The sequence below is a fragment of the Chelonoidis abingdonii genome, chromosome 3 (genome assembly GCF_003597395.2).
Source record: "Chelonoidis abingdonii isolate Lonesome George chromosome 3, CheloAbing_2.0, whole genome shotgun sequence".
NCBI lineage: Eukaryota > Metazoa > Chordata > Testudines > Testudinidae > Chelonoidis > Chelonoidis abingdonii.
Genome location: NC_133771.1, coordinates 175,364,447 through 175,385,212, shown reverse-complemented (window position 1 = coordinate 175,385,212; position 20,766 = coordinate 175,364,447). Strand labels below are relative to the sequence as shown.

The window sequence follows — 20,766 nt, the reverse complement described above, 5'->3', positions numbered from 1 at the left end:
AGCGATCTCTCTTCAGGCATGGTAACAAGCACTACAGTTTTATGGATCTGCATACTGTTATGGTCTGGATTCTCTACAAAAGATCAAGCTCTTTATTTTCATGACATACTCAGCTTGTAATGCACAGTTTTGAAAGGTTTGGTGTGTTTTGGTACACTGGGCATGTCATGTAATTGTGTGTTTATGTAACTTAAACCTCCCCGATTTCTTAGGCAAGCAATTTTGGGTATGGACTTGTGCATTTTGGAATTAAGAATTTTTTAAAATATTTTTAAATGCTAACATTGATTCAATGCTCTCCATGTTGCAGAGGCATTTCAGGTAGTGGGGTGATACAAAAATAATTCAACTGGCATGTTTCAAAGCAAGAAAAACACTAACAAAGTTTCAAAACTTGCAGTGTTTGGAGGTTGTAGTTAAAGCTTGATTTTGGTTTTAGTACTCTAATCGCTAGCCCATGAAAAACAGTATAGGTAAATGTTGCTAGTTCACACTAATGACTAAGATCTGTAGCAAGTTTTGTATTTTAAAAATTACCAAGTGAATGAATACAGTAAATGTAAGAGTAACAGAAAACAAAAGTTCAGTTATTGATATACCTGTAAAACTTCCTGTTGTATAACCTTGTTTTGGGGAAGAGTAGGGCAAATAATAATGAAACCTTAGTAATGAGAACTCATTGCAGTTCTTAGCTATTTAAATCTGTATTGTTGGAAGGAGAGGCAGACAATGTTGTGGTGTCTAGAATGTGTACAGAAAAAGGGTAGCTTGTACTGTTTTTTCCAGTGCTCTTTAGGAAAAAGACACAGTGCTTGTGAGAAGGTCTGCATACACAAACTGCTGGTAGTTTGTGCTTACAGTGGAAAAATGTTGCACGGGCAAAGCTGGTAGATCCATTAAATCAAGGCATTGAGACTTGATGATGAGCTGTTATTGATCATATACACTGTGTATGAAACTAATTTAATCAGTTCTGTTTGAGTATTCCCCAAGTCCTGAACAAGCCTTGATGCAAAATCTATGAAGGTTTTTTTAGGGGTTGGGGGAGAAGTCTCCTGTTTGTTCTAGAGTCTTTATCAGAAATATAGAGTGATTACTTTCTATTTACACCCAGTAAAGATATTTATTTGAAGTTGTCTGTTTTATGTTGTATCATACGCAGCCATGGACAATGGAAATGCCCAACGCAAGCCAGACAGGGTGTTTTTTATTATTATTATTTTATTTTATTATTTGAGAGGAGGGGATTGTTAAAGGGACATTCAGGATGTATTCAGAGTTTCAAAATTGTATTTTATTTACTCGCTAGCCACCTTTTTAAAACTGCAAATACCTTGTCTCCCTAATGAATATTTTTACTGCATGTGCACATGCAGCAGGTGAGGGTAGAGGGCTGGGAAGCTTTCTGGTCAGTGAACAGCACAAATCTTTTTGTTTGAATGGGCTGGGAGTTGGGCCCAGGAAGGTCTGTAAAGAGCTACATGGTCTATATCTGTAGAGGGAGAAAGTAGGTCAGACTGTGAGCCTACCACTATTCTATACTAGCTAATTCATAGAATCATAGACTTTAAGGTCAGAAGGGACCATTATGATCATGTAGTCTGACCTCTTGCACGATGCAGATCACAGGATCTCACCCACCCACTCCTGTATCAGACCTGTGTCTGAGCCATTGAAGTCCTCCAAATCATGGTTTAAAGAGTTCAAGGTGCAGAGAATCTTCCAGCAAGTGACCCGTGCCCCATGCTACAGAGGAAGGCGAAAAACCCGCAGGGCTTCTGCCAATCTGCCCTGGAGGAAAATTCCTTCCTGACCCCAAGTATGGCGATCAGCTAAACCCTGAACATATGGGCAAGACTCACCAACTAGAAATCCCGGAAAGAATTATCTGTAGTAACTCAGATCCCACTCCATCTAACCTCGCATCACAAGCCATTGGGCCTATTTACCGCTAGTAGTCAAAGAAGAATTAATTGCCAAAATTAGGCTATCCCATTATACCATCCCCTCCATAAACTTATCAAACTTAGTCTTGAAGCTGGATATGTCTTTTGCCCCCACTACTCCCCTTGGTGATGCTGCCACACTGACCTCGAATTGACTAACTGGTCCAGGTATTGCAGCATGGATGGAATGCAAAAGTGCCCATCGTTCAAAGTATCTGTGAAGAGAATCTTATAAGCTGTATTACATAGGGACAATAGAAGAGAAGCTTAAGTTTGAATTTCTTTTGGTAGTGGGGGTTCTGATGTCAGATTCTTAGTCATATTTAATATAGGTTTTTTTAATGTAACTTTCTAAAGTGTGCTTTGAGCAAGTCAGCTGAAATCAAAAATGGATTATTTATTTTCAAAGGCACTTGGCATGTTGTTCTGGCATAAACATAACATTGAGAAGTCCCTTGCGGATCTCCCTAACTTCACTCCTTTCCCTGATGAATGGACAGTTGAGGATAAAGTCCTGTTTGAACAAGCTTTTAGTTTCCATGGGAAGAGCTTTCACAGGATCCAACAAATGGTAAGGTAATATTTCTGGTTATAAATATGTTTAGTCTGAAGGCTCCTATCAGAATAAAGCCCCATTGTGGTAAGTACCATGTAAACATATTCAAAGATAGGATTCCTATTCCAGAGAACTCTGTCTAAGAAACTTAAATTCAGTTTTTGCTTCTATATTATTCAGCCTTTTAGAGCTGTAAAACCTCTCAATTTATTTACAGAAGTGGCATGAGATTTTTTTGGTTAAAACATGAAATAGCTTTTTAAGTGGAAAAACATAAGTGTTTTCTCCTTTCTCTAAATGCATGGGAAATTAAGAAAGCATTCATATAAGGGTTATTGTAAGGTAATTATGCTTCAGCTACTAGTTTACATAGTTTGCATTTTTTAAATATTTGAACTAATTCTTCTAGCTTCCAGACAAGACTATTGCAAGCCTTGTAAAATATTACTATTCGTGGAAAAAAACTCGCTCTAGAACAAGCTTGATGGATCGACAGGCTCGAAAACTAGCCAATAGAAATAATCAAGGTGACAGGTGGGTTGAATATTTTTAAATAGTTAATTGCCCGAGAGTGAAGTTCTTTGTTTAGGTACAGATATGGCAGCATTTTTCTGACAATATGCTCAGCTCTAACCTGGATGGGCCATTTCTAAAGGTGAGAGTACCACTAGTTTAGATTTATGCCCTTTCAGCAGACAAACTGTATTTTAGTTGTGCTCTAGGAAGTAAACAGCTCTGTGGTGAATGGAGTAGCTGCACGGCAGATTGGTTAGCAAATTGTCTTGTGAAACAAATCCTATGAAACAAGACTTAGAAATTTTGGTTGGGGGTGGGATTAGGAGGGAAGGAATAGATAACTATAAACAACTACAAATTGCTGAAATGTCCAGTAATATTGTTTTACTGGCGTTCTGCAGTTTAAAGTACTGTGTTTTTAAACCTTTAAATAGCCTTAAATTTAAAAACAAATTTTAACATGCAATTATTATTCTAAAAAACAGTATTTACCATAAAAATGGAGGTCTGTTTAGTTTTTTATAGAAGTAAAAGTTCTAACTACATATCATCATAAGGAGGCAAGCCTTTTAAATAAAGTCAAAATAATTAGTGACCCTATTACTTAAGGACTACAAAATCAAATCCATTTGCTTTCAGTCTAGTTAGACTTTCCAGTTATTACAGACACACTGAACTTCCTGAGTGTGTGTTTTACTTTTCATTTTACCAGAAGTGCTATTGCCTAAACATCATAAACTTGAATCCAAATGTATCCAAGTCTTCCTGCTTAGTGTTTTTTCCAAGAGAAGAATAATTTTTTCCAACTGTTGTTGCTTTAATTATGGCAACATACACAAGCTTAACAAAAAAAAAATGCTTCCAGGGTGTACTATGTCTTAAAAAGAAATTCCAGAATAACTATAACTCTGGTCTCTGTGTGTGTCTTGTAACAGTATGACAATAACATTATTTAAATGTATGTAAACTGTGTAATTGTAGATAGTGTCAGCAAAAATAGTGGAATAACAGGCTAATAGGACCAAGTTTACTCATCTATTGTCTGTCCTCAGTGATGATGATGTGGAAGAGGCACATCCAATGGATGGAAACGATAGTGATTATGATCCCAAAAAAGAAACCAAAAAGGAGGTAACACTCTAATTACAATGAATGTTAGTAATTTTCCATGATGCCTTCTGTAAAGAGAATAACTTCCAACATGAAGTCCTCATATCATGTTTAAAATATAGAAGCTTTTGTTGCTTTTTGAATGAAGCTAACCTTTACTATTTCATTTGCTGAGACAATTTCAGTCTTATATGTAACATCCCTCTTTTTTGAGAGAGGAAGTAAAGAAATTGCTGATCAGCCAGTGAGAAGAAATTTCAAAGAATAGCTCAAGACTAATCAATAAGAGACACTTGTTTGGCTGGTCTGTCAAATACTCTTTCCAGTTTCTTACTGATGTTGAGTAATTGGTTATCAAGTACTTTGTGCATTAAAATACAAAGTGGTATTTCTCGAAGTGTGGCGTGTCCTCTTCATTCAAAGCAATGAGGATATATATATAATCTTTAATTTGTTTTAATACTTCTTTCTAGTAGAAATTATGGTGGATATGACCTTACTTCCTCCCTTTAAGAGGGAAGGAAATTCTTTGGTATCTGTAAAAATATCTTTAATCTTTAAAAACTTTACAGTCAGAAGTGTCGTGTCCCTTTACCTTCTGTTCTTGCAAATAAGACTCTAAAGGTTATTAAAACTGAAAATCTAGAGAAAAAACTATACATATTTACGCAACTTTGGGCATGGCTACACTTGCAGTTGTAGAGCGCTGGGAGTTAAACCAGCCTTCAGAGACTGTAGCAGGGAAAACGCTGCCGAGTGTTTACGCTCTCAGCTGAAGCGCACTGGTGTGGCCACATTAGCAGCTCTTGCAACGCCACAAAGAGCAGTGCATTGTGGTAGTTATCCCAGCATGCAAGTGGCTGCAGCGTGCTTTTCAAATGCGGGGAGTGGGGTGGAGTGTGTGGTGTGTATGTGGAGGAGGAGAGAGTGGTTTTTGGGGGGGCTGAGAGTGTGTCAGCATGTTGTCTTGTAAGTTCAGACAGCAGCAAACCTCCCTCCCCCCCCCCCCCTCTCCCGCCTCTCTCTCATCAAGCAAGCGCATTCCTTTCCTGGAGCCAGCTGTCAGAAACAAAGCTTTGAAAAGGGATGTCAACAGCATTCCCTTACAGCAGCCCTCAAAACAATGACAGATGGCAACTTGGCTTGCGAGGCCGATTATTGGACAGTTCAGAGGTCAGAGTGCGAAATGCAACACCTTTTTCAACTGGTGGTGGGTGCACAAACCATTATTCCACTCGACCAAGGTGGAGCTACAGCAAGCGCTGTAGCCATGAATCAAGAAGTACTCTGTGTGCCTTGCCAGTGTGAACGGGTGTGAGCTCGTGCACCTGGGGCTCCTTTATTTGCACTGTACCACAAGTGTAGCCATGCTTTGTATTGTGAGAGACCCAGCCAGTGGGTGCAGGAGTTGGAGAGGGCAAATACTGGTCACTGGGTGAGTAGTTTCTGTTCGCCCTGAGTGGACCAGAGCAGGGTCTGGCACTGGAAGTAGTCAGGAACTTGCTAGAACCAATTAATGCAGACATGCTGAATTAGACACCTGCAGCCATCAAAGGCAGGCTAATCAGGGCACTTGGGTTTAAAAGGAGCCTCTCTCCAGTTCAGATGGGAAGGAAGCCAAGGAGAGGAAGTGCGTGTGAGGAAGCTGGGAGAAGAAGACACACAGGAGCTAACTAAGACTGAAGAGGTGTAGCTGCTGGAGAACTAAGGAGTACAAAAAGCATATCAGACACCAGGAGGAAGGTCCGTGGTGAGGATAAAAGAAGGTGTTCGGTAGCGCCTTGGGAAGGGTAGCCCAGGGAGGTTATACGTTTGTTCAATACGCTGTTACTAGAGGCACATGGAAGCTGAAATCCATAGGGCCCTGAAGGCTGGAACCCAGAGTAGAGGGCGGGGCTGGGTTCCTCCCAAACCTCCCACTCCTGATCAGACACAGGAGGAATTGTCCAGACCTGTGGGGAAGATCACTGAGGTGAGCGAAATTGCCAATAAGCGGCAGACCTACCAAGGTAGAGGAGGAACCTTTGTCATGGTAGTAGTAAGTTTCCTAGTGCTAGCACATTTGGGTCTTCCATACCATAGGAGAGAGAAACATTTCTAAATCTTAGAAATTTGCCATGTTTATAAAAAAAAAAAAAAAAAAATGATTGTGTGTGTTGTGTGTGGGAGGAGAGAGAGAGAGAGAAATCACAAATTAGCAAGGGTCCTTTCAAAGACACTAAAGGAATAGCACTGCTAATTACAACTTCGTATACTCTGCCGAAAGAAACCTGGAACCTAGAATGGTCCCACGCGAATAGGGCATTGGACTGGAGTCCCAGAGATATGGATCCTAGTCTCAGTTTTGCCACGATCTGTGTGTCCTTCAACTGATTTTTTTTTTTTTTTTGGAATTGATATGGCACAAATCCAGCGGCGAGAGTCTTTCTCTGCCTCTCTTGTTCCTCCCGTCCTAATGGGGGAATGCTCTAATGTCCTAAGCACCCCAAAAAGAAGACAAGCTACTTTTAAAGAATTGCCCAATTTGCTTTAATGAATTACTGTATATGAACTATTAAATATGATACAGAATAAAACTAGAATCTAAAAATAGCTAACACGTTTGTAGAAGCTGGCCAGATAGACTAATAATTTTGTCAGAGCTAAATCAAGATTTATTTGTGGTCTGATGTTTCTGATTCTTACAGACCTTGACTTTCTAAGCAAAATTAAGCCAAGTAGTAAAATCCTATATTTTATAAAACAAAAATCATAATTTTGAGAGTAGTCTACAGGTAAGCTATGGCTGTTGCTTCAAAAATGAAAAGTAGAGTCATCAAAAGATGTATAGATCCTTTTTAAAAAACTCTGGCTTTGGTCTATTCTAAAGCGTATATCTATTACAAAATTTCCATGAGACCTCTAAGGTAGAATGAAACATCCTGTAGTGGAGAGAGGAAGGGACACAACATCACAACATAGGGTTTGTCTTCACTACTGGGGTAAATCAACCTAAATTACTCTACTCCAGTTAACTGAATAATGTAGTTAAAGTTGTCTGAGCCTAGGTCAACTTAGCACAGTGTCTTCACTGCACTGCATTGATGGGAGACACTCTCCCATTGACTTACCTTACTCTTCTTGGAGAGCTGGAGTACCAGGGTTGACTGGAGATTTAGCAGATCTTCATTACACCCAATAAATCGAGCATCTATCTCCCTAGTAGTGAAGACAAGCCCATAGAAATTTCAGGGAGAAATGTATACTAGAGTTAGATGGGAGGGGAGGAAGGGAAGGAATAAATACAGTGTGCAGATGGCAATATGGGATGGCAGAAAACTGGAAGGGAACAGTGATAGTCCTATAAATAATGAAGTAGGCAAGCGGATTTGAGATAGTGTTTTTCGTTTTTTCTTTTTTTGTCCCCGCTCCCCCTAAATCTGTGGAGCAATTCAGGAATTAATTTAATAATCTGTAACTAAGATCATAGAGAAGTGCAAGTATATATTAAACAACGTTAAAAAAACAGTCATTAGGTTGCAGAGTCAAGCACTCAAGTTAAGAGGTGCTGCCAGGAAGAAACCTTAATTTTTGCATTTCCTTGACTGCTTGGCTCTGTAGCTTTAACACCGGGTTCTTTTACCTTAGTTTTTTGCATATAATTATAGTTGGCTGATGGCACGGCTGATGCTTTCATAGACTTTCAGGCCAGAAGGGACCATCATGATTACCCAGTCACCTCCTGTGTATTGCAGGCCACAGAACCTCACTCACCCACCCCTATAATAGACCCGTAACCTCTGGCTGAGTTACTGAAGTCTTCAAATCATGATTTGAGGGATGTCAAGTTACAGAGAATCCACCATTTACACTAGTTTAAACCTGCAAGTGACCCCGGCCCATGCTGAGGAAAGCAAAAAAAACCCAACCCGGGTCATTGCTTTAGGCTTTTGGCTTTTGGAACATTTTCAGTCAAAATGATTCAGCTGTTCTAGAGAGTGAAGCTAGGGAGTATTACGTTGTGGGTTTTTGTTTTTTTAAAAAACATGGGCAAAGCAAACTTATTTAAAAAAAAAAAATTTAGGCGCAGATTTGTAAAGATATTTAAGTGTTGCTATGCTCAGTGTGATGAGATATAGACTCCTACATGCCTAACTCCCTTTTGAAAATGAGATTTAGGCTTTTAAATCAGTCTACCAGTGCTGAGCTCAGCAACACCTAAATACCTTTGAAAAATGTGGTCCTACATGCTCCTATGCGGCTAATGTTTTTTTGTTGCCCCTGTGAAATTCCATGCATATTTGGCAAAGTTATAAGCCTTTGAAAAACTGGACAGTTAAACTGAGTACTTATGCAGAGGCTCAGAGACTTGCTAGAACTAACAGCCAAAGAGTGTATCCTCAGTGAGCATGCTTGAACCTGTCTCTCAGCTTCTAATGCTGACCAGATTGCATGTGCACCAGCTCCACGGAGTGACTGAGCGTGCTTCAGCCCAGGGCTGTGGGCGCTCAGAGGCACTTTCCCTGTAGCGGCTGCTTCTGGCTGGGGCTGGGCACTGGAAATGAGAACACAGAAACATTCTTTCTCTTCTGTGCACTCGGTGACACACACATACATGGTAGCACTTGGGCAGCAAGGAGAAGGAATCCATCTGACTTCAATGCAAAGGGGACAAAAGTAGCACGAGAGAGGAAAAGGAATAGATGGGGGCAAGGAGACTAAGACTGGAGGGTGGGATGGGAAACGTGACTGGACAATGGAGGGGGAAGACAGACGGATGGACTGACTGCTTAGCTAAGCATGAGAACTGGGAGCTGGTGGGGGGTAGGCACTGAGATCTAACAAGGAACTGGTGTGTGGAGGGAGAATTGGAACTGGATGGACAAAGAGACTTGGATAAAGAGCCTGGGATGCAGAGGATTAAAACTGGCTAGGATCCTAGAGAAGGAAACTGGGAATGGGATCCAGTGTGGGAGGAGAGACAGATCAGTCAAGGATTCCAGAAGGTGCTGGCAATGGGACTGGGATGAGAAGCAGAAACTGGGGCCGGGTAGACAAGGAGAATGGGACTGGGACAAGGAGCCAGGGATGGGTGAAGTGGTCAGGCTTGGGGAGGAATGGGGCAAAAGTCTGTGTCCTCTAGAACATTCTTCCCCCCACCCCACAAAAAAAAAGGAACTCGAGTTTCTTGAATTTTACCAATCCTCTGTCAGCAAATTTCTGACAGTGGGTCTCATTCCCTTCTAGTGTTTGCTCACATACAGGTACTCCTGGGGGCATTCTGTGTCAAAACACTAAATTCTGCACACAATATTTTAAACTTCTGGAAATTTTATTTGTCAAACTAACACTACATAATCACACCAGTTTCAATTATTTTTAGGGCCGTTGATTAATCACAGTTAACTCACGTGATTAACTCAAAAATTCATCACGATTAATTGCAGTTTTAATTGCATTGTTAAACAATAGAGCACCAATTGAAATTTATTAAATATTTGTGGATGTTTTCTACATTTTCAAATATATTGATTTCAATTACAACACAGTTTATAAAGTAAACTGCTCACTTTTATATTATTACAGGTATTTGCACTGTAACAAAGGCAAACAAAAAAAAGTGTTTCAGTTCACCTCATGCAAGTACTGTAGTGCAATCTTTCTATCGTGAAAGTGCAACTTACAAATATAGATTTTTTTTCTCTTACATAATTGCACTAAAAACAAAAAAGTGTAATACTTTAGCACCTACAAGTCCACTTAGTCCTACTTCTTGTTCAGCCACTCACTAAGGCAAACAAGTTTGTTTACATTTACGGGAGATAATGCTGCTTGCTTCTTGTTTACAGTGGCACGTGAAAGTGAGAACAGGTGTTAGCATGGCACTTTTGTAGCCGTCATTGCAAGGTCTTTACGTGCCAGATAGGCTAAACATTCGTATGCCCCTTCATGCTTCAGCCACCATTCCAGAGAACACGCTTCCATGCTGATGACGCTCATTAGAAAAATAATGCATTAATTAAATTTGTGACTAAAGTCCTTGGGGGAGAATCATATGTTCCCTGCTCTATTTTACCTGCATTCTGCTCTATATATGTCATGTTATTGCAGTCCCAGATGACCCAGCACAAGTTTTAAGAACACTTTCACTGCAGATTTGACAAAACGCAAAGAAGGTACCAATGTGAGATTTCTAAAGATAGCTACATCATTCGAGTCAAAGTTTAAGAATCTGAAGTGCCTTCCAAAATCTGAGAGGGAAGATGTGTGGAGTATGCTTGCAGAAGTCTTAAAAGAGCAATACTCCGATGCAGAAACTACAGAACCTGAACCACCAAAAAAGAGAATCAACCTTCTGCTGGTGGTATTTGACTCAGATGATGAAAATGAACATGCGTCGGTCCGCACTGCTTTGGATTATAAATGAGCAGAATTCGTCATCAGCATGGACACATTCCTCTGGAATGATGATTGAAGCATGAAGGGACGTATGAATCTTTAGTGCATCTGGCATGTAAATATCGTGGCAACGCCGGCTACAACCGTGTCATGCAAACTCTTTTTTTTTCACTTTCAGGTGATGATGCTATCCACTTCTTATTTACAGTATCTCCTGCAAATTTAGACAAACTTTTGTCTGAATGATTGGCTGAACAAGAAGTAGGACTGAGTGGACTTTGTTTTTATTTTTGAGTGCAGTTATTTTTGTACATAATTCTACATATTTAATTTCGGCTTTCATGATAAAGAGATTGCATTACTTGTGTTAGGTGAATTGAAATACTATTTCTTTTGTATTTTACATTGCAAATATTTGTAATAAAAATAAATATAAAGTGAACACTGCACACTTTATATTCTGTGTTGTAAGTGAAATCAATATATTTGAAAATGTAGAAAACGTCCAAAACTATTTAAACAAATGGCATCCTATTGTTTAACAGTGCGATTACTTTTCTTAATTGTACGATTAATCACAATTAATGTTTTTAATCATTTGACAGCCCTAATTATTTTGGTAATTTATTTCAAAATACCTGTTAGCAAGTATGTCTGTAACAATACAGACATGCACATAAGTTCCCCCAGGAGTAGAGAGTTAAAGAAACCCTAGGGGGGAGGGATAGCTCAGTGGTTTGAACATTGGCCTGCTAAACCCAAGGTTGTGAGTTCAATCCTTGAGGGGGCCATTTGGGGATTGGTCCTGCTTTGAGCAGGGGGTTGGACTAGATGATCTCCTGAGGTCCCTTCCAACCCTAATGATCTATGATTCTAACAACCCAGTTCCTGTTTCTCTGCTCTCTTCCTTCCTCCCTCTCTCTCCCAAGCCTAGCTGAGGTGGCCAGATGCCCACAACCCCTCCTCCCCAAAGCCCAGCCGTGGCCTCTGCAGCTCAGACACCCACCCCCTCCTTCTCCAAGCCCAGGGATTCAGAGGAAGAAACTGTGTGATGCCCAGTCCTAGGTTTGCATGGAGTTTCCTGCATGCCACCCTCTCCTTCCCTCAGGGCATGCTGGGAACTGCAGCTGCTGGGAACCCTCTAGCTCCCTCCCTCTCCCCCCAGCAGTGTCTGTGTGAGCTGGGCTCTGCTGGTCCAGCAGCCCCTAGTGGCGGCCAGCAGTACTGCAGCCCATGTCTGAGGGAAAAGAAATTTTGCACATACGATGTTAATTTCTGCAAAATTCTGCATGTGCAGTGGCGCAGAATTCCCCCAGGAAGAATACAGGATGATGACCTATCACTATGGTCAGTTACTCAGTTAGCTTAGATGGCAGAGGTCTCTGTGATGGATCAGAAGGTTCCACCCTTGCTGATGAACCATGGGGTATCATTTTGGTAGAATTTTTATATTTTCAGTTTCTTTAAAACCTAGGAAATTGCAAACTATGTAAAAGAACATTATTAAAGTTGCAAAAGCCAAGCACTCACAAGTTAGGGAATGCCAGAATTAGGATTGCCCATGCAACCCTAATTCAGCGCTCTTGTGCATATGCATTGATAGACTTCAGCTGCGTGATCACATACTGTTTTTTCCACAGGTCCTCTGCCTCATTCCATCAGTGTGCCAGACGGACCTGCTTTGGAGATGAATCAGAGTTGTGTAGTAAAGAAGGCTGTTGTCTGTAGGACCCCTGCCTCATTTGTTGTAGAAACTGAAAAGTGTATATTGCATGAGTTGGGGGTTGCAGGATTAGAAAGGATAGTTTCATTATTAAGACAGTTGAATGCTGCCCTGGAGAATTGGATTCTGTTCCTGCCTCTGCCACACAGATCCTGTGTGATGCTGAGCAAATAACTTAAACCAAACTTTTCAGAGATGCTCCCTCATCATGTGTTCCTCATTTTCTGACTTCAGGCCCTGGACCCTGATTTGCAGATGTGCATTGACTGCATTATGAAGTCAATGGGAGCTGTATTAGAATATTTCAAGTGCTATAAAATGCAAAATATGGGAAAAAATCAGGTCCTAAGCATCTCAAATGGGTACCTGAAATTAATGGATTTTTTTTTTTTTTACTTTATGCCCCATCTGTAAAATGGAGATAACACCTCATCTTACAGGAATTTTGTAAAGATAAATTAATGTTTGTGAAGATCTTGAGTAGGATATATAGCCAAGACCTAATGTATATAAACTGTATATATGAGTACGTTAGAAAAGCTATAAGAAAATTAATTGTATTTGTAGTAAGAGTTGAATAGTATGTTGTAAATACAGCCTAGAACCACACACTGAACAATGGAGACAAAATCCTGTGGACTGAATGAAGCTGAGGTCCTGTAGGAGAAACAGTGATCATGTTATTAAAAGCTGTATCATAATACATACATACAAAGGGTGGAGGTGTGGGAATTAGGGTTGCACAGGCAAGCTTAATTCTGGCATTTGGCAGGGCTGTCCAGAAAACAGTTCAATTTCGAATAATTAAATGTTTCAAACTTTGTTCCTTCTGTATTAGAATGCATTCAGAGTAATTTGGGATGGAAAATCTTGTTCTCAGAGCAGAGGACTTGAACCTGGGCCCTAACCACCAGGCTGAAGAGTCTCTCTCTTTCTGTTTCATATTTTGAGCAGAGTCCTTTCTAGACTGAGAAATCTTCCGGTGAAACGTTTCCGTTTCAGCAAGACAGTATTTTGGATTGATTTTTTTTATTTATTTTTTTTTACCAGCTCTAATGCTTCACTTTGCAACCTTAAATTTTTTTTTAATGTAGAATATATAGAGACTAAGGAGCCTATATTTGTGTAAAGCATATTTTATAACTTGCACCTTTTTTTTTTAAAGCGTTAGAGGTTAGGAAACTCCATCCTTTTTCATAGTATGTATGCTAACATTTCTCTAACCCAGTTGAAAATACAGTTTTTGTAATGGAACCGTACTCTTTAGAGTTTGAAACAAATGTTAATATGTTAAAGGTTTGATGACAGACCTATCCAACAACTGGCTTGTGCGCATAACTCTAAGGCTTTACTGCCCTTTTTGAGTAGCTGTAGAAATGACCTCGTTTTCTCTTTTGTGTAAGTTGTTTGTAAAATATACTTGCATGGTATTCAAAAGTTGTGTACTTTAATCACCTACCTCTTCTAACTTTTTAAGGGCAATAATGAACAACCTGTTCAGACCAGTAAAATAGGGCTGGGTAGAAGAGAGTATCAGAGCTTACAGCATCGCCATCACTCGCAGCGTTCTAAATGTCGTCCGCCTAAGGGCATGTATCTGACCCAGGAAGATGTGGTAGCAGTTTCCTGTAGCCCCAATGCAGCCAACACAATTCTTAGACAGCTGGACATGGAGCTTATCTCATTGAAGCGCCAGGTACTTTGGGTCATCTGTCTTGTTTTGTTTGCTGTGAATTCCTGAGACTGTGTTCTCCTAATCCAGTGGTTCTCCACCTATTTACCATTGCAAGCTGCATATGCAGCTCTCTGTGTTATGTGGGCCACATCCACACTAATATATTATCAGTCTGTCCCTGAGGATGTCACATGGGCCACAGCTATATGCTGAATGGGCCACAGGTTGAGAATCATTGTCCTAATCCCTCTATGGGGTTTCTGAAATCATGTATACAAGTGTCTTGTTAAATTGATTGTTCCTATACTTGTTAATTCTACACTGGTAACAGGTTGGAAGTTAGAAAATAGCATGTTCTGTTTTAATGCTACCCTTGCCCACTATTGAGGATATAATTTTGTGGGGCTACCTGTTTTTAAAAACACATGTACATTTAATTCTTGTCAAGGGGTAATCCTCCCAACAGCTTCTTAATTTCTATGTTGGAGGGAAATAGAATTTTATGGTATTTTAACATCTTATCTGAGTTTAAACTGAGTAAAATCTAATGCAGGTGCAAGTGATCTGTTTATTTACCGTAAATTATAACTTTTTTAGTGTGTGTGTAGGATGGGGGAATCCTCAAAACGTTGGAAAAATCATGGATCAAAATACATTTCTGTTTAAAATGCTGTAAAGGTGCAAGTCTTTCTTTTGCCTAGATTGAGTGCAACAGAGTTTATCTCCATACTCAATGCCTTCCCATCCATTCAAGCCCTTGCATGCTGTCAAACCAGCCATGCAAATCCATTTTCTCATATACACTGCTACCTTGATATAATGCCACCCAATATAACACGAATTTGGATATAACGTGGTAAAGCAGTGACGGGGAGGGGGCGGGACTGCGCACTTCAGTGGATCAAAGCAAGTTCAATATAACACGGTTTCACCTATAACCTGGTAAGATTTTTTGGCTTCCAAGGACAGTATTCTGTCGAGGCAGAGGTGTATGTGTTCATCTGTTCATACATCAGCACATTTTAATTGGTTAATAGTGATGTGCAAGTGTGAGTTAGAAAGTACACCTTTGTAAACAAAAATTAATCTATAACTTTAATATGTCAAAATAATTCCAAAATGAACTATATCAGGAGATCATAACCTGAAGCCAACAAAACCGGTAAAAAGCAGTCTGCAACAAGAAAGTAACTAGAAATATCTCATCACTTTTTAGAGTTCTGTTGGGGAAGGAGAGAACCTAGTCTTCTGAGAAACAACTTATGTATAGAATTTCTCTCACTAAGTAAAAATGTAAAAGCAGCAAATGAAAAGATGTTTGTCGAATCCTGAAATATTTCTTACTCTATACAGACATGCAATTTTGTGAAAGTTAGCTTTTATCTTCCTCTTGGTTTGTCATAATCCTGGTGGACAAATTTTAACCAGCCTTTCAAAGAACTCTGTCTTAGTCGTCTGTCTCTCATTCACTCTCCAGGGTAAAATATGATTTGTCTGTGAAGCAGCAGTTAAAAGTAGAGAAGCATTAAACCATAATGTTTACTTCTGTAATTTAAGAGACATACTTGCAGCAATCCTAGTGGAACTGTTTGTATGAAGTGATCAGCTTTCTTTGTGGAGCTGATTAACTTTTTTTTTTTTTTTTTAAATAAAGGTTCAAAATGCTAAGCAAGTAAACAGTGCACTGAAACAAAAAATGGAAGGTGGAATTGAAGAATTCAAACCTCCTGAGGTAAATTAATATAATGTGCTAGAATGTGTGGCATTGCTCTTGGATTGGCGGGAAAATACATTAAAGTATAGTTTGAGTCATTTGCTGCTGCACAGTATTTGTGTTTCGGAGAACCAACATATTTACCAGTGCATGAATTTCAGTGTTCCATTCATGCAATGGTAAATATGTTGATTCTCTGGAGGAAGTGAGCAAAATATGCTTTTCTCAATCTTTTAAATGGGAGTGGGTAGAGGGACAATAGATGTAGTGAGGTTAGCATGATTATACATGAAGTTAGGGAGCTGGATCATGTGTTGTTACAAACCAGCTTTTCTGGTGCAACTGTCAGCTAATTAGTTTCTACTTTCACCAGCATGTCACAAGCATTGGGGTAGGGTTTTTTGTTTTTTCAATTACTGAAGCTACTCTTTTAATGGTGAGCAAATTGAAAATGCAAAATAATTTAGAAATTATTTTCTAATAATACAACTTAGTATTAAACAGTAAACTAATAAAATGTTTTTACCTTCATGAAGATGATGATTACTCTGTGACAATTGAGTCTTTGCAATTGAGTCTTATTGCAAACAGAGAAAACTATCAAAGAAGTTCAGGCATTAAAATGTTGTTATAATGACTTTCAGATATTTTACAGTGTGTTTGGAATGTGCTTTAATGACCTTAGTGTGCAATTTCTCTAATTTTAATAGTTGAATCAGAAAATCAATGCTCGTTGGACTACAGAAGAGCAGCTTCTTGCAGTACAAGGTATGTTACAAAAAAGTAGTAATGACTTATAACTATTAAAAATCTTGTGACCTGCAGATTTCTTCAAAATTGGGCCTGTGCCCTTTTTCTGCTTTATGTATAAAGAAAACCAGAGAAAATGCTTTGTTTTCCTTTCAGGTAGCTGGGGAGGGAGGTTGCTCATTTCCCCCCTCCCCCCTTAGAAATTTTGGGAATATAAAGTCTCTGGCTTTGTTAGAAGACCAATGGAACACACATGATTTTTGTTCTTGTTGTAAGCTCTTTCTTTAATTGAAGGGATGTGAGTGCTATATACTCTACATTGAGTAGATTCAGAATTTAGTCACTGAAGTTAAATGGGTGTTAATTTTTTTTTTTTAAAGCCTACTGGTGTTATAAGCAGTCTGACTAAAAATCCCTTTTCTTAATATATAAATTACACCATCACAAGACACTAACTCTTCCTCCTGGTCTTCTAGCCTAAACAGACATGAAATAAAGTAGGAAACAAGTAGGGAAAAATATTTTTCAGGCTGCCTTTATACATCCAAAAAGAAGCAAAAAGGCAGAAGCCCATTTCTTTCGTTTGCAGGTCACCTTTAACTAGGCATGAAGAGACAAGATACAGTCTTCCCATCCAACATCCTGCTGTGAAAGTTTGAGGCTGGAGACAGATGCTGTACTAACACATTTTCTTAGTGGCTAGCAGTGCACTTTACCAACAGGATATTGGGTACAGTTAACATGCAATAATCTCTTATCTAATGAAAACTCTCAGATTGTTATCTTGTTAAAACAGTGCACTGCACAGTCCAGTAAAAGCATTCAGATGGAAATATAAGCGTAAAAATGAAACTCAATGTATTAACTTCAAAGTATGATAAGTTGCATCTCTTGTTTTTTCTGATACTATACATCAGCTCAATATTACTTCAGTGAAGTAATCGAGCTAGTTCTCTACATCAGTGGTTCTCAAGCTTTTTTTTTTTCTTTTCCCCACGGACCACTTGTAGATTGCTGAGGGTCTCAGTGGATCACTTAATGATTTTTCCAAATGTTGTTTGTACCGTTGGCTAACTGTTGTAAAGTGCTTTGGATAAAAGCGCTATATTACAAAACCCCCTTAATAATAATTGTTTTTTGTTCTGCAAATAAAAGCACACAATTCATATTTTAATATCAGTAGTCTTACCTTTCTAATGCGATGAATGTTCTCTCCCCTGCTGCGGCAGCCCCCTGGCTAGGAAGGATGGGGGTCTCCCCTGCTGCGGCAGCCACTGAGCTGGAGCTGTGAAGGAAGCGGGGGGTCTCTCCCCAGCAGCTGCAGCCCTGGAGCTGGGGAAAGTCACCTCTTTGGCCCTGTATGTCCCAAATTCCCCCCACCCCGTCTTCTCACCCCACTGTCCCTTCCCACATCCCTTCTACTCCCCCCAAGGCCACCACCTTGCCTTATATTTGCGTCCTCTCCAGAGTCCAGGCACCTAATTAGTGGAGCCACACCTGCATGACTCCACTTACTAGGTGGGTGGCCCGTCATTTTTTTATGTGCTATGGCCCAGGCGTGCACCTTAGAGGGAACTATCCATGGACCACCTTAATGGAAGTGGTCCGCAGACCACAGGTTGAGAACCTCTGCTCTACGTTGTTTATCAGCATTAAAATAATACTTAGAATAATTAGTATAACTTGCCCCATGTTTTGTTAGAATATCCTAATGTATAAGTTACTGAACATTCAGTATTTGATAACTTAGTATTCTGACTCTACTTCCAAAGTTAGGATTCCTTCAGAAGTTGAATGGTCTTTATTTCTTTTATACGCAACCAGTAAATTGTTATAGTGCTTTCTAGTACAGAATTGGTTATTTTGAGTAAGTCCTCGTATTTTTTTGGTGAACATAGTTTTGAAAAGGCTGAGAGAAAACGCAGCTTTGTTCTTGCTCGGTCATTTTTCATACAATTTGGTCTGCAAAAACTTAAACGACTGTTTGCAAGTACATAGCTCATTACATTTGATGGAGCATAATGGGGGCATGACACTAACTTTCTGAAATCAAATTGCTGGAAGTACATAAACTACTAGACCTATTCCATGCTTAGGAAATACGACCCAAATAAGATCACTGCAATCTCTCTCTCTGAATGTTTGACTCTGTATATTGCAGCGGTCCGCAAACTGTGGGGCATGCCCCTTAGGTGGGGCATGTGGCAGGGCCCAGGCTAGCTCTTACGGGGGACGAGGAGGGAGCGCCACCCAGCTCTGTCCCAGATGCAGCTGAGTGCCCATCTGCAGGCCCTCTCACCCCTATTCCCGTTCCACCCCCAGCTCCGCTGTCAGCCCAAGCTCCATACCTACACAGCTGTACAGTTAATGGAGTGGGGATGCGGAAGGATTCCATTACTGGTCGGGGGGCATGACGGGAAGAGATAAGGCACCACTGGCATGTTGGCTCTGGGACTACTGGGGGAATTCTGTGCAAGAGCAGAATTCATCTCCCCTGCACATTTTACTCTTTCCCTGCAGAATAATTGATTCACACGCCGCTTCCAGGCAGTGGTCCTGAACAGGCCGTCTGATTTGGGCATCAGGAGCAGCCAGGGAAGATGTAAATCACCGCCTCAGGGAGTGGGACTGGCCATGTGTACAAGACTCTGTCCCTCTCGCTTGCTATCACGATGTGCCTGGAGCCAGAAGGGGGCAGGCCTGGGGACACCTGGCTGGTAGCTTCTACCATGCACCAGACTCCAGCTGCTAGTCCTGCCGGGGGACAAGACTTATTCTTCCCCTGCACCGGCTGCTCCTGGGGCCAGGTCCAACCCAGCCCCAGGAACCTCCCCCGACTGCAGGAAGCTCCACACATGCACCCCACCCCCTGCTTCTTTCCCCCATTGCTCCCCAGCTGCGGGGGAAGAGGTCACTGTACAGCAAGCTGCTCCCCCATCTGCCCAACCCCCATGCATCTAGACCCTCCACCCACCCTGCCAAGCCCCATCCCACTGAGCTGCACTCCCAGCCGCCCTTCACCTGGATCCCCGTGCTGAGCCCCATTTCCCCTGCACCTTGACCTTCCAGTGAGCCCATGTGCATCCAAATCCCCCCAACACACACACCTGGACTTGGACCTCCCACCAAGCCACCCACACCCAAATTGCCCCACACAGAATCCGCTCACCCCACACCTGGATCCTCCCACACTAAGCCCCTCCACACTTGGAGCCTGCTGGGATAAGTCTGCTTGCCCCACACCTGGATCATGTGGCAGGGCTGGGCTTGCATGTGAGACTCTGTCCCTCTTGCTTGCTATTGGCATGAAGGGGCAAGGTCCCAGGGTGTTTCTGGGTCAGGCCTTGCGCTTGTGCTGTGTCAGGGTCGGGTGCAGTCTCACTGCTGATTCTGTGTCCCAAAGGGGGCAGGGGACTGCAGAGTGATCCCCCACCTCTGTGCAGCCAGTGGCCTGTGCTTCCCACTGCATGCTGGAACCTCCACTCCCATTGCCCTTCTAATCTATTGTCTGCAATAATTTCAGTTCTAGTCCAGTGACTGTACGGTGATATGCTGAGTACTACTTAGCCATGCCATTCACTAAGGCCCCAATCTGGCAAAGCGTTAGTTTTAATGGGGATACTCAGGTGCTGAACTCTAGGCACACATTTAAGTGCTGTGCCAGATCATGGCTTAACTTCACTCCTAAGGATATGCTGCCTTTTAGAGTATGTCCTCACAGCAAAGAAAAGCGCCCAGCTGGCCCATGCCAGCCACTTGGGCTCGCGGGGCTTGGGCTGCTGGGCTGTTCCATTGCTGTGTAGACTTCCGGACTGGGGTTAGAGCTTCTACTTTTTGAGCTTCATTTTATAAGACTAGGCAAATTATCAAGCTTAATCAGTTTCCTGGGCGGAGAGGTGGAAAGCTTTAGGAAATAACTTAAGGTAGTGTTTGAAACTTGACTATGTAATGAGTAGTCTGTGCACCAGTTCACCATTACATGACCTGGCAAGTTGATAGTCTCTTTCAAGATAAATGTGTGCTTTGTCAGTATATTAGGTTTTCTATGTCTTCCAATGAAGATTTAAGAGTGCTGTACTGAAGTCTTGTATATATCAATCTCAGTAACACTATTGGATATTTACTAGTATGCTAAAAGGAATCTGAAAGGAACCTGAACCTCAGTGGTCAAATGAGAGAAATGCATTTTGTTTTGTTATCCTTTTGTTCACTTAATGAATTCTGCAAATTGGTAAATAAGTCACAGTGGGTCTTCTAATCATCTGTGTGGGCTAGGGCTAATCTGTACTAGAAGCACTACGTCTGCGCAGTTGCAGCATGTCTGATCAAGGTGCTTTATGCCGACGGAGAATTCTCCCTTTGGCATAATAAATCCACCTCCGCAAGAGGCGGTAGCTA

General features: G+C 41.0%; 1 protein-coding gene across 7 annotated transcripts in view; it reads left to right on the top strand.

The window, feature by feature from the left end:
- Window positions 1-20,766, top strand: part of RCOR3 (REST corepressor 3) — a 40,603-nt gene that overhangs the window by 10,649 nt on the left and 9,188 nt on the right. For 4 of the 7 annotated variants that reach the window (XM_032762962.2, XM_032762966.2, XM_075064348.1 and 1 more), the window contains 6 exons: window positions 2,356-2,517; window positions 2,912-3,036; window positions 4,071-4,149; window positions 13,707-13,925; window positions 15,559-15,636; window positions 16,329-16,386. In XM_032762962.2, coding sequence (XP_032618853.1) covers window positions 2,356-2,517; window positions 2,912-3,036; window positions 4,071-4,149; window positions 13,707-13,925; window positions 15,559-15,636; window positions 16,329-16,386 — 721 coding nt within the window. Of the gene's footprint in view, window positions 1-22; window positions 142-2,355; window positions 2,518-2,911; window positions 3,037-4,070; window positions 4,150-13,706; window positions 13,926-15,558; window positions 15,637-16,328; window positions 16,387-16,957; window positions 17,099-20,766 lie in introns of those variants that run through there. The other 3 variants (XR_012655620.1, XM_032762965.2, XM_032762964.2) reach the window with 3 other exon arrangements.